Source organism: Aphelocoma coerulescens, unplaced genomic scaffold (assembly GCF_041296385.1).
Source record: "Aphelocoma coerulescens isolate FSJ_1873_10779 unplaced genomic scaffold, UR_Acoe_1.0 HiC_scaffold_257, whole genome shotgun sequence".
NCBI classification, from domain to species: domain Eukaryota; kingdom Metazoa; phylum Chordata; class Aves; order Passeriformes; family Corvidae; genus Aphelocoma; species Aphelocoma coerulescens.
Genome location: NW_027183601.1, coordinates 175,920 through 188,291, shown reverse-complemented (window position 1 = coordinate 188,291; position 12,372 = coordinate 175,920). Strand labels below are relative to the sequence as shown.

Genomic DNA, 12,372 nt, shown 5'->3' with positions numbered 1-12,372 from the left:
GTTATGAGAAGCCCAGAAAAGAGCTGTGTACTAAACCACATGTTTTGCAGTTAGGGACTTCTCTGTTCATCTTTCAGGACGGAATTGTTCCCCAGGAGGGTATTACAGTTATAAAAGTGACTGTGAAAAGAACACTTTTCCAAAGATTCCTAAAAAATTCAGGAGTACTCTGCTGTAGAATTTCAGGCATTTCAGGGCATTTTCACATCAACCTTCAAGCATCTCTATGGGTTTGCTCAAGAGAGAGCACACGCAACATATCCAACATCTCTGTTTGCAAAATGGCATTATTTCAGGCAGGTATATAGGAACGACGTTCTCTAAGATACAGAGGCTTAAATATAAAGAATGTCACGTTTCAGGCAATTTGAGACACTTCTCTCCTTTTATTAATTTTCCAAACATAGCTATCCAGATATTACTGAAAAGGAGACAATCTACTATAGTAGGGTAGCTCAATTTCCTAAACTAAGACCAACTTTGCAAAATAGTTGTACACTGATAATAATAAAGGACCTCTGGAAGCAATGCTAATAAAGAATTCCTATTATAAAAATTTGGACTACCTATTCTCCTATGGTAAAGTGAGCTACAGGTCACTGAACAACTACATCAAGTCCCTAACAGGCCAGTTTCATGTCTTTGAGGTGTGTCAAGCAACCTCTCTCAGTTCGTAGTCTTCTGTAAGGATGTGCAGGTGGAGCCAGTTTCTGCCTCGTAGACGTAGGAACATCACAACAGCACCGTGGTAAACTGGAAGGTGAAGGGCAGGGCAATGCAGAGATGTGTGTCTGCACAGTGAATCCGTGTGCCGCAGCATCTTCCATCCACGGGAGCAGGAAAGCAGCTTCAGGATTGCCAGTGAAAAAAGGAAGAATTATGCAGTGCTCACGTGGCTGCCATCGGGTGTGAGCCCCCCCAGCACAGCTCTGTGCAGGGAATTCCTCTCAGTGGCCGGAGAGCAGCATCCAGAGGCGAAATCGCAGCTGACCGTAAGCTCGCATCGCCTCTGCGTGGGCGGCCGGATCTTGGGCCAGGTGCTCAAAGAGGTTGAGCGGCTCGACCGCTCGCATTGCCGGCGGCAAGCTGATCTCTGCAGGAAGCCTCTGGTTGCCTAGGACAAAGTGCTCCAGGCGTTTCAACTGCAGGCAGCGGCGCAGGTATGCCATGATGTCCCACAGCCGCCGTGCAAATTCCCTCCTGCGCCACTGGGACAGCGGTACGGTGGTCAGCACGTGCATGACCACAGTCTTCCAGGTCGAGCTGGAAAAACCTGTGCCCCTCAGGATGCAGGTGAAGAGCTGCAGGCATTTCAGGTGCAAGCTCTCACACGGCACCTGCCTGGCGACGTGCTGGAAGAATTTTGCCTCTGCCACAGCGTACGTCTCAGGCCACGCTGTGCTTGCGATGGAGTCGGCGGGCTGGCTGCTCACAAAGATGCTGGAGCCGCCTGTCTGGGCCTCTGTGGGCTGGCTGACCGCAAAGATGTCGGAGTCCCCGTGGCGCACCCCAAACAACATCTCCACCACCAGGCTCTTCTTGCCTTTGCTCAGCCGGAATTGGCAGGACCGGCTGCGGGGCTGAAACACCAAGTGCCATGAGTACGACTGAGGCAAATGCAGCCACGAGCATCTCACCAGCTGGTAGAACCAGTGGGAGGTTTTCTCCACGTCCAGGTAGGAGCCGGTGCAGAGTGTCTCTAGGAGGCTGGGCTTCTGCTTCCACCGCAGCTCCTCCTGCGAGTGGTGCAGGAAGCACAACAGCTTCTCGCCCAGCTGCTCCCTCTCGCACGTGCACACCAGCTCCACACGGACGCAGAAGGTCCTTGCTGCCATCTGCCCTGCACTGTTCAGCTCCAGGTGGAAGGCGTGTCCCGGTGGGGGATTCAGTGGGACCAGCACGCGGTACACCCCATCCTGCTCACGGGGACTCCAACCCTCAAAGGCACTGCCCACCCCGATGGCTTCTTGAGGCACCGGATAGAAACTATTGCTCACGCTGTCAATAAAGACACGCGTGAAGCTCTCCATCAGCTCAGCTGCCACTGAGCGACCTTTCTCCACGTCCTCGACGGGACACTGTATGCGATCCACTAATAGGATCCCTCGCTTATTCCCAGCGTCACGGGCGTCTTCTTCAATTCCACCACGGCTGCCTTTGCCCTTGCCAGCATAGCCTTCTTTTTCACTGGTAGCCACATGACCTTGTTCTCCTTCTTTTGCATCTTCATTCTTCTCTCCATTCGCATTTGCATCACCCTGTTTCTCATCTCTGTTTGCAACACTGGTCTCTTCATTTCCAAGGTGAGTGGTTTTTTCCTCAGTTGCAGCAAACCCACTGTGGTCTATTGCCTTCCCACCATCACTGGTGTCTTCCTGCCCAATCCAATCACTGCTTTGTTGTTCACTGGCATCACTGCTTTCCTGCACCTTCACATCTGCTTTTTCTTCCTTTCCATCTACCTCGTATACTCCTTTATTTACATCATCACTGTTGCCTGCCTTCATATACGCATCATCGGTTTTTTCTTCATTTCCATCTCCGTCTTCCTTTCCAGCATCCTTGTCTGGCTCCACCTTCACATCCTTGTTTTCTCCTTCATTTACTTCATCTAGGTCTTCCACACCTCCAGTAACATTGCCAGGTTCTTGTTCATTTCCTTCGGCAGTATTGTATCCTGGCATATTCCCATCACTCCAGCCTTCATCTTTCTTTGCATCATGGCCATCGTCACTTTTAACATCACTGTCTTTCTTCAACTTCACATCTTCATCTCGTTCATTGGCATCATCATCGTCTCCTTCATTTGCAGCCACAGGACTGCCTTCTCCTTCATTTCCACTGCCGCTGTCATCTGCCTCCACAGTCACATCTATGGTTTCTCCATCTCCCTTGGAATCCAAACTGTCTTCTTCCTTTTCTTTTTCCTTCTCCTCTCCCAAGGTCTTGCAGGAGCTCTGGTCCTTGCCGCTGCTGTTGGTTTCGCTGGCTTCAGGACTCCTCCTGCAGCTAAACCACAGGCCCAAGAGGAGCAGGAGTCCAGCAAGAGCCCAGAATGGCCACTGCTGCAGGGCACCAAAGAGCAGGGCTCCCCAGCCCTCGTCCTGCTGCTCCAGGGGCCCTTGCTCCAGCTCCTGCAGCAGCCGAGCCATCTCGCGGTCAAGCAGCTCCTCACGCTCCTGCATTCGCCGGTGCGTGGCCTCATCCAGCCCATCCCCAGCTGGCTGGGGGTACTGGATCAGGCTTTGCACGAGCACGAAGAGCAATGACAATAAAGCCATGGTCTGCAAGAGGACACACAGAAGGGGTTCAGTAGGGCCAGCATGGAGGCAGCCAGTGGGGGGCAGGAGCCACAGGGACGTGGCAGCAGGAAGGAGAGGGCCCCCGGCAGCTGGCAGGAGGCAAGGCCTGCACCGCTGCCCCAGCAAGCACCGAGCCTGAGCAAGGCACTCCCAACCAGGGGCTGGGCCCTGGATGCAGGGACAGAACACACGCCCCGGGTGCCGGCGCTTCTGCCCCAGCCCTCCCCCAGCCCTGCCTCCCCACCGCCTGTGTGCACTCACCGCTTGCCCAGGCTCTACTGGGGCAGCGGCAACCCATGGGGCCTTTAATAGCTGCCCCCATTGTGACACGGCCCCTGTGCTGTCACAGGCCCCAGAGCGCATCACAGGCCAGCCCCACCCACCATCCCCAGCCCGGGAACTCATCATGGCCCTGGGCACCCAAAGCCTCAAGAGACGCAAAGTGCAGACCCATCAGTCGTGAACCTGGGAACCCCAGAGCTTCCCTGTACAAAGCAGGCACAAGCGCCCTCCCACACAAACCCTTGTCAAATATAAATATGGGTGACATGATCCATGGATGCTCTTGGTATATAGGTGTAAGCTTTTATTTAATCTTGGAGGGGGACATTTTTTATTAATAATATTTATATTGATTACTTTTGGGGCAGTATGTCATATAGGCTAATGTTTTGTTACAGATTTAGTGAGAAATCTTTCTGAAAGAAATCCAGGCTGCTTGAATGATGCACAGGAAGATCTAACACCCTCCTTTAAGAGGCTCAGTAAGTTAATTACAAAATTTTGGTGTCTTCAGCAACCTCTCAGCTCTTAAAACTCTATGGTTCAACACAGTGCAAAATTCTGGGATAGCCAGGATTTTGTTCAGAAAGTAGAATGTCTCCTTTTTCAAATTTGTAGCAAAGATGTACATCTGTCACTCCCACCATCTTCAAAATTGTCTGCCTTAAACAGAGTTAACCAATCTCTCTGACTTGTTTGATGTTGCGCTGGTTAAATAAAGGAAATTCTGACTCTTTCTGCTATCTCTGTGTATTTATCTCCAAAGGACTGTGAGTACGGAAGAGTCATCCCCTATATTCCTCAGCTCTTCTTTGGGGAACTCACCTAGAAATGGAACTGCAGAAATGGGGAGGGAGGAAAAAGAAACAGGATGTGAATCGAGCACCTGCATAGTGACCACAGATGTCCACTGCTAGACAGACACTGACGTCAGGCAGATCGTGCCCTCCAAATAGTGCTCAGAAAGAGAACAAGTTTGGGATTTCTGAAACTGCTCTGAATTGGATTTGCTTAAACAGATGTCATTAGTAAAAGTAATCAAAGAAAGAGTTTTGATCCCTCTTCCAAGCTGATGCCACTTATCATGTCTCTTCCCTGCATTCTTCTAGGGAAGCTGTTTTTGATGTTGTCCCGTCCTTCTTTTTATAAGAGAGCAAAAATCCTTTGTTAAGTATTACTCTTTCAGTTTTGTTTCCTCTCATCTTCTGAGATATAGTAAAGTGAACATTCAGCAGAATAGTTTCGTATTTTTTGAACACAATTCTTCTTTTATCCAATTGAGGCCCTTCTGTGATCATGAAAAAACAGCCTCCAGTCAGTGACATCAACAGTTTACACTCATAAGAGCTTGACATGGGTCAGTTCTCCAAGGTTATTCTTAGTTCAACTGCTATGTAAGCTGTTGATGTCACTGACTGGAGGCTGCTCTTCAGGACATGATATATATGATAATTATATGACAGAAAATGCAACATAGAGTTGAATCTGACCTTCAAGTTCACTAGCTTAAAAAAGGAAAAAAAATGTCTGCAAGAAATTTGCTGCTTTTCCCATTACTAAGATGTAATAAATGCCTTCAAGTTTATACTCAGTCGACGGCATATACACATGGACAGCAGCACCCATCCATCTTCAAGCTAGGGTACATTTTAAGTCTCAATGATCACTGCCTCCAGAAAGCATTTTTGAGACAAAACAGGCAAAGTCTTTTGCATATCTAGACAATCATCCAATACTAGGATCTTCACTCTCACATAAACACTTCATGTTTTTCCATAGAGATAGATTTTTCTGACAAATAACAGACCACCAAAAATTAATTAAACGACAAACAAGGGAAAAGCACCACTTCCTCACTCAGCACATTTTCCTTGATTTTCATTAAGCATTCAGATTTACAGACGCTGATATTGCCACAAGAGCAGTTTTTTTCTGGTTTTACTTCCTCTTCTAGTAGAGCAAGCACAGCTGCAAAATGCAAGCTCATTTCTAGGCTCTCTTACACATCACCAGTTTACCACATTCCAACCAGTCATAGCTGTGCAACACCCCGTCAGGGTACTGGGATTACTGCAGTGTCACAGACAGCTTAAGTGAGCTGTACAGTTTTAACTACGTTTTAGATGTATAATTAAATGATGCATGACATGGAAATAAGCCAGCTGTACTGAAACTGAACAAACTAACTGCTGTGATGCAACAGTTAAGCATCTCATCAGTTATAAAATGAAACAGGTTTAAAGCAAAAGCAATATAGAGAACAGAATGCTTGACACTGTTAAATAGCATGTTCAAAGGATAATTTTTGAACATTAAGGAAATGTACTCACCCAGTCAAATTTTCAAAAGAATTCCTGGCACCAAAATGTTCTCTGTTTGCTTTTTCACCATGTTTTAAGAATGGATCACTCTTAGGGGGAAGAAAATCCTGTGTGCAAAACACTGCGGGAAACTAAACAATCCTTAAACATGGCTAATTGCCACGTGGAGCTGATGGTTTAGCACGGTCATCCTTCAGCAGAGGAGAAAGAACTGCCTGTCTTTAGTTTACTTAGGTAAGATGAAAAAAGTGAGGAGTGTGAATTTGATCTCGCTTCAATTTACTTCAGTGGAAAAACTCTTGCCATGACTTCAGTGAGAGTGAGACTGCACCTTAATTCATTCTATATGGAGAAAAACAAACCAGCTGAGAATAATGCTTTTGTTTATTAGATTTAAATTACTACCATAGTCGTTTTGAACAGTGCTAAGTAAATCCTGCTTTAAAAGCCAAACCTTGCCTTCAGTCGTGCTTATTCCTCTGTACTGTGTCACAGTGCAGGATTCCTGGTCCTCTGACCAAGTCACGGCTGTCACAGTAAGCATGGTTTGCTCTGGGGAATGGCCACATTCCCACACGGGAATGATACATGTTTGTGGATATCACTGGTGACAATGCCCAAATCTGGCCTGGTGCATGCCCCCCAGCCAAGAAACTAGGGTGCACGCTTTGGTAATATAAATGCATTCACTGAGAACACAGACTACACTTACTGAAATGTCCATGAAAAGCAGCCAAGTAAATCAAATCAATAGGGTTAAATTTGCAATTTCTCTCTTTCTGCAGGAAAATTTTAGGATAGCCACAAATTGAGAAAAATTTGATTTTTTTTCTTCTTTTTCTCAGAAGGCAATCAACATTCTGGGTCTGGCTATTCTTTACTTCTCCCTATGAAGTAAAATCTAAAAAGACACACACGATATTTATGGAAGGACCTCCCAATGAATTAGGAAAAATTATTACTCAGAAGATAAAACAGAAACAAGACTGTCTACACCGTATGAATTAAACATACGAGAATTAGGACACAGAGCCTTCCATTCTTTAGTAACAGAACTGATGCTGTCCTGAAAATGACATGAATGAATTAGACTGGTGTATGAAAACCTTCTGCATCTGCTCTAGAGGTTGGAATGAGGATGTTAAATGAGGCAGCAGACAACAAGGATGTGCTGCTTAGGGAAGCTGTGGTTGTGGAGTTCTGCAGTTTGGATGAAGGTCACAGGTTATCTCCATCTACATGAAAATGAGTGATAAATACACACTGTCGGTCTTAAGACTGAAAGAGTACTAGGCAAAGAGAGTTAAAATATGGAATATTACTCAAAATCATCCCCTGGTTTTCTAAAGATCCTAATCTTCTATTAGAAGACAGTTTGTTACCTTCTCCTAATATTAAAACTACAGTAATAAAAGCACCTCAATCTTGTAGAAGTATCTAAGATACACAGATTAAGTAAGGTATATGCACTGAGAGCACCCTAAAAACATCACAAGAGGAGTGACAATTTCTGGGATAGTAATGACATGAACAAGTATCTAACTTAAGTCTGAGTGAATAAGAGTATTTTTCAACTAATGGATATGGGAAAATGTGAAAAGATGAGATACGTGATTAAAGATCATAGTGGATTTGATTAACACAGGTGGAGAATATATGACTTTGACTCTGTACTACAACGTATTTTAATTGATTTGTGTGTAGTTTTAGTTTTATACATGCACAGTTTTTTAGAACACATCTTTAGACTGGGACAAACAATAAAGGAAATCCATTGTACGACTTTACATTGATCCCGACATCACTCACTGGAATATCTTAACATTTCCTGCACAGATTCCCATTCGTTAAGATGACGACCTTGAGAAGAAGGAAACCTATAGCTGCCATTCAGAGAAGGTCTAAAATTTTAATTGCTGTTTGAACACAAAGGAGCTTTGACATGCTGTGGTTTATTGAAGCACTCCTGCAGTTATAGACACATCTTTAACCACCCTACCCTCTCCCTCTTCCTCCATCCACCACTGATTGATGCAACTGGAAAATTCAGTAACTGCAAAGTCCTGCTTACTTCCAGCTCTCCTGCCCCAGCAAATGCTCAGCTCTTCTGGGAAGATGGAGCTATGCCATAAACTCATTGCACATGAAAGGAGACGAAACCTTCCCTTCAAAGACACGTGTGACCAGGTTTTTGGAACTGCCTGACGTGGCCAGTTCTCATCTGTTTTCCATAAAGAAGGAGAAGAGCCCTGTATTCTCCTCTTCATGATAGTTCAAGTATTAATTCCAAAGAACAGAGATGCCAGGACTTGTCAGTGACATGACTAACAATTTTATGACAACTGGCAAAACAGTTCATTTCTCCTACATCTTATTCTCAGAAACCTTGGAATTGTTTTGTCTGAAAGATTTGGGGGGAGGAAGGTAGACTTAATTCTCACAACTATATTAAATACTCAGTATATGTGATATCCTGTTGTCAACACACAAATATATAGTTTGATTATGATAAGCCATACTGGAATCATTTACAGTACATAAGTGTGAAAAAACAGCATTAAATTTTTTCTTGTTCCATGTGGAAAAATATACACCTTCCAACCCCCCAAGAAAGTAAGACAAAGCACAATAAATTCTGGTAATTCTCTTTCTTCCGACTTTTCAGTTCCATCACAGCTCTCAAAATTAAGATTTATGTGCTATTTTGCATCTGCATCTGTTGTTGATTTTCCCCCCCTACGGGGATATAGGTGAATAAGTTTGGACAGGAAACGGTATCCCTCAAGCCAAACTGAAAGGTTTATAAAGTTGCTAATAAAAGTTTGGGTCAGGGCCTAAATATCAATCATCTGCTCATCATCTTTTTAAACGAGCTCAGGCATTTCCCCAACTGTTCCCAGCAGGTCTCTGCCACTATTTTAAACTAAGATTTCAGCCATTTTTTTTCCCCTGTGTTGACCTCAATAATTTTTCTTTCTCCCCCTCTTTACCTGCCAAAGGCATCCATCAGGATTTTGCCAAAGGCTATCTGCTTTTGAAGTTGAGAGGAATTCACTAATCGTGAGTGTCAAATCCACAATAAATGCCGTCGCCATGTGGTACATGCTGCTTTTGGGAATTATCTCAAAAGGCCTGGCTGTGAGAAGGCCGGCTGTATGTTAGGAGGGTTTTACTGCTAACTTTCGTAACTCACGTCAGGTCTTTCAGTTTCTCTATTCATTGGCTTCAGTGAGTGCAACTGTTTCCCAAAGTAATAAAAATGTTGTCAAGATCCCTTGATCTTGCTTCCTCTGTCTCTCTCACACAAACACATCCAAACACATTTATATACACAGTGGAATAGCATGCCCAGTGGCACGCAAATCTAGCAAAAGAGAAGCTTGTAAATAAATAGCAAGTCATTCTGCTTACTCAATAAATTTCTCTGGGTGTTAAACTCATGATAAACATATCATAAGCCCCAATGAAGGCTTTACAGCCTGTCCCATCACACCATCCTGAGTGTAACTCTGCAATGCATAGGAAGACATAAGTTTGAAAAACAGAGCAGAAATAGCTCCCATAAGGGCAAGGTGCTGACACAGCTGAAACATAACTAATGGGAGAGCATTTGTTTTCACTAAAGAAGAAAGTATCAGTGACACACCTCTGTGCCTGTGCAGGTGTGCTGTACATTCAAAGCAAAAAGAAATCTACCTTCTTTAAAAGCTTGTCCATTAATACATAAATATGTCTGTGTTGAAATCCCTCGGTACCATTCTTAACAAGAACTACACACAAGACTAAGAAATTCTGCAGAGAAACACGCTTTTGTGATCCAAAGAGGCAAGGAGAAAGAAAACCACCTATGAAGAGTTTAACATACCCACTTAGTGATAGAAAAAGAATTATTACAAAAATAAATGTCAGTCCCCTTGAAACACTTGAGTCAGCTCTCTCAACTTCCTCTGATGCTGTAGGAAGGTGTGAACGTCCTCCATGTCTCACATCATCCCCACCAGCCACATAGGAATGTCTCCAATGCACCTCAGAGTGTTTCAAGTACCACTCCCCTCTAATTTATGTAGAGTCTGTTAACATCCTCTTGGAGCAAACAGAAATAATACTTTTAAAAGACAGTTATACTTCAGAAACATGTGCCCCGACACAACAAAAAGCCCAGATTTTAATACTGCCCCGAGGCAGAATTCATCCATCTTTAAGGCTTCTATTATGTATTTCCTGGTTAGTAATACAAAAGAACTGCTGGCAGTATCACATCAAAACGAAAGTGGCAGAATCAGAAAAACTTCTGAAAAGTTTACCTTTATAGGAAAGCTTCAGTCTTGGGATATTTTGTTTTGACATTCCAGTGACTGGAAGGAACAGCATCACTAAAGACAGCAGGCTGCAGGCACGTGGCACTTGCAAAGCTCTCATTCTGCTCTCCTCTTCTGTATCTTCTTTTGTACTATGGTGAAGTATCTCCCCACTTTTCAAACAATCCAAGTTTGATCTGGAAGAAAAAAAGAAAACATCTGCAGATCTGCTTTACTGCATAAGTAACAATTCTGTAAGCAAGCCAGACCTATCTTTAAGGAGCACCTCAGTTAATTTCTTTGCTACAAAAGTATTTTTCCTCTAGTACAAGTAAATATGTTTTGTTTCCTTAATACTAAACTTACACATTTTGACATTGGAAAAATATGTAAACTTTTCAGACACCAGTGTCTAGCCTAGCTAAAGTTTAAGCACAAATTAAATTAATGCAGTATCCATAAAAAGAACATCTGACATTCAAAAGTGACCATGCAACTTGATAGTTAATACCAGTCCATTGGATATCTTATATGTTTTATAGCTCTTTTTGTCTCAGTACAACAGCTATTGTGTGTTTATGCTATGACTAGAATGAACTGTAATGTCTCAGATGCCATGGGGGTACAAGCTGAGTTAACAGTGAGTACATATCCATATCCATCAAAAACTTTTCATAAATAAACTAAGAAAACTGGACAGAGCAAGCAGTTGTGTTTAGTTTTAATAGAGAAAAAAGTCAAAGCGGATGATGGATTTAAAAGTGCTTTCAGTATGATATTTCCAGCAGAATAACTGCCTCAACTCATCCACCAAAATGTCCTATAAACTTTAATGAGTGTTTCAGGCTGGGGTCAATAGGCTGATATGGGATTTTGTTAGCACAGTGTGCAACTAAGCCAGCTTTGCAACACTTTTCACTTAGTAAGAATCATTCGTAGTCCATAAATCTTAAAGTGTTTTACAAACGAAAGCAATTATCACTGCCCTTATTTTCCCTATGCAAAAACGGAACCATAAAGCTGCAATGAACCTATTTCCTCAAGGTCACACAGCCAGCACAGGAGTTGAAAAGAAAACAGCAACAGCAGTCCTGCTGTCCTTTGTACCCAGCTATCAAGGATCCCTTTTGCCCAATAACTCGACTTTTGCACGTGAAATTATTTGAAACGGCATCTTGAGTTCTGAAGGCAAAACTTCACGGTTAATAAATCACAGAGATCAGAGTATGAAAATATTTGTGAGACCAGATCCTTCCCCCTGCAAGTGCCTGATGCTAGAGGTCAAGGGAGATGGCTGGTGAAATGACAAATGTCAGTGTTTGAGTAATGCTGGAAAACCAAGGAGTAAGGAAATGTTATGGTTAGTCGAGAGATTAATGGCTCATGATGTGCCATGAAAATTCTTTTCTGAAAGGTACTGGAGCTGCCTGATTAAAAGAGCAATCCTAGTGCCCACAGCAGCCAGCACTTGCACAGACACCAAAGGAGAGGTTCCTCGCAAGTCCATGAGAGATGCAGCACAGCTTGTGGCCCCTGAGCCTTTCCACTGGTCTGTTATTTGAACTCCTGCAGCACTAGGTCTTGCAATTCTGTGAGCTACAGCAGCACCCAGAACCAATTCAGCACCTCCTGATACAGGCAGTTCATCCTTCCTGGCATGAAAGGATGGAAACAGAATCCCTTCAGTTCTCTCTGACACAGGAAATCTTGCTCAGATGGGCTTTCTGAGCCTCCAGACTTTCGCTCAGTAGCAAAAGACAAGGAAGTGTGCAAGAAAAGCATGATGGTGAAAAAGAGGGAAACAATCCGTAAAATCCCCAAAGCATAATTCCTATTGCAGAACACTAAGCTTCTTTCTTCTCAGTCCCCTCTTCAACACTCATATTCAGTGTCTGAATGCACTACTCTTGGCCAAGCGTGAGTACACGTTCATGAAATGACATGGAGAGAAAACAGACAAACATGAAATGCCTGTTTCATCTTTCTCTTCCCTTTATTACAGTATCAGATCCTAAGAGAACACCCTTAACTTCTTCTGTGCCAACACATCTATTTGAGGGTGGACCACGAAGGACGGAAGTGGATTAGACCATCCCAGGGTTAAATCGCCTTTAAGAAATTTATTTAGAGGTGAAAAAGGGGAAAAGAAGGAGAGGGGAGGAGGGGGAA

The 12,372-nt window shown here is 43.8% G+C and overlaps 1 protein-coding gene across 1 annotated transcript; it reads right to left on the bottom strand.

Annotated features, from left to right (window-relative positions):
* Positions 1-241: 241 nt before the first annotated feature.
* LOC138101376 (uncharacterized) lies at positions 242-10,699 on the bottom strand. The gene is made up of 2 exons (XM_068999175.1): positions 10,210-10,699; positions 242-3,284 (listed from the first exon to the last, which is right to left on the bottom strand). Exon 2 carries the CDS (start codon positions 3,279-3,281, stop codon positions 948-950), a length of 2,334 nt encoding a protein of 777 aa, XP_068855276.1. The 5' UTR covers positions 3,282-3,284; positions 10,210-10,699; the 3' UTR covers positions 242-947.
* Positions 10,700-12,372: the final 1,673 nt, after the last annotated feature.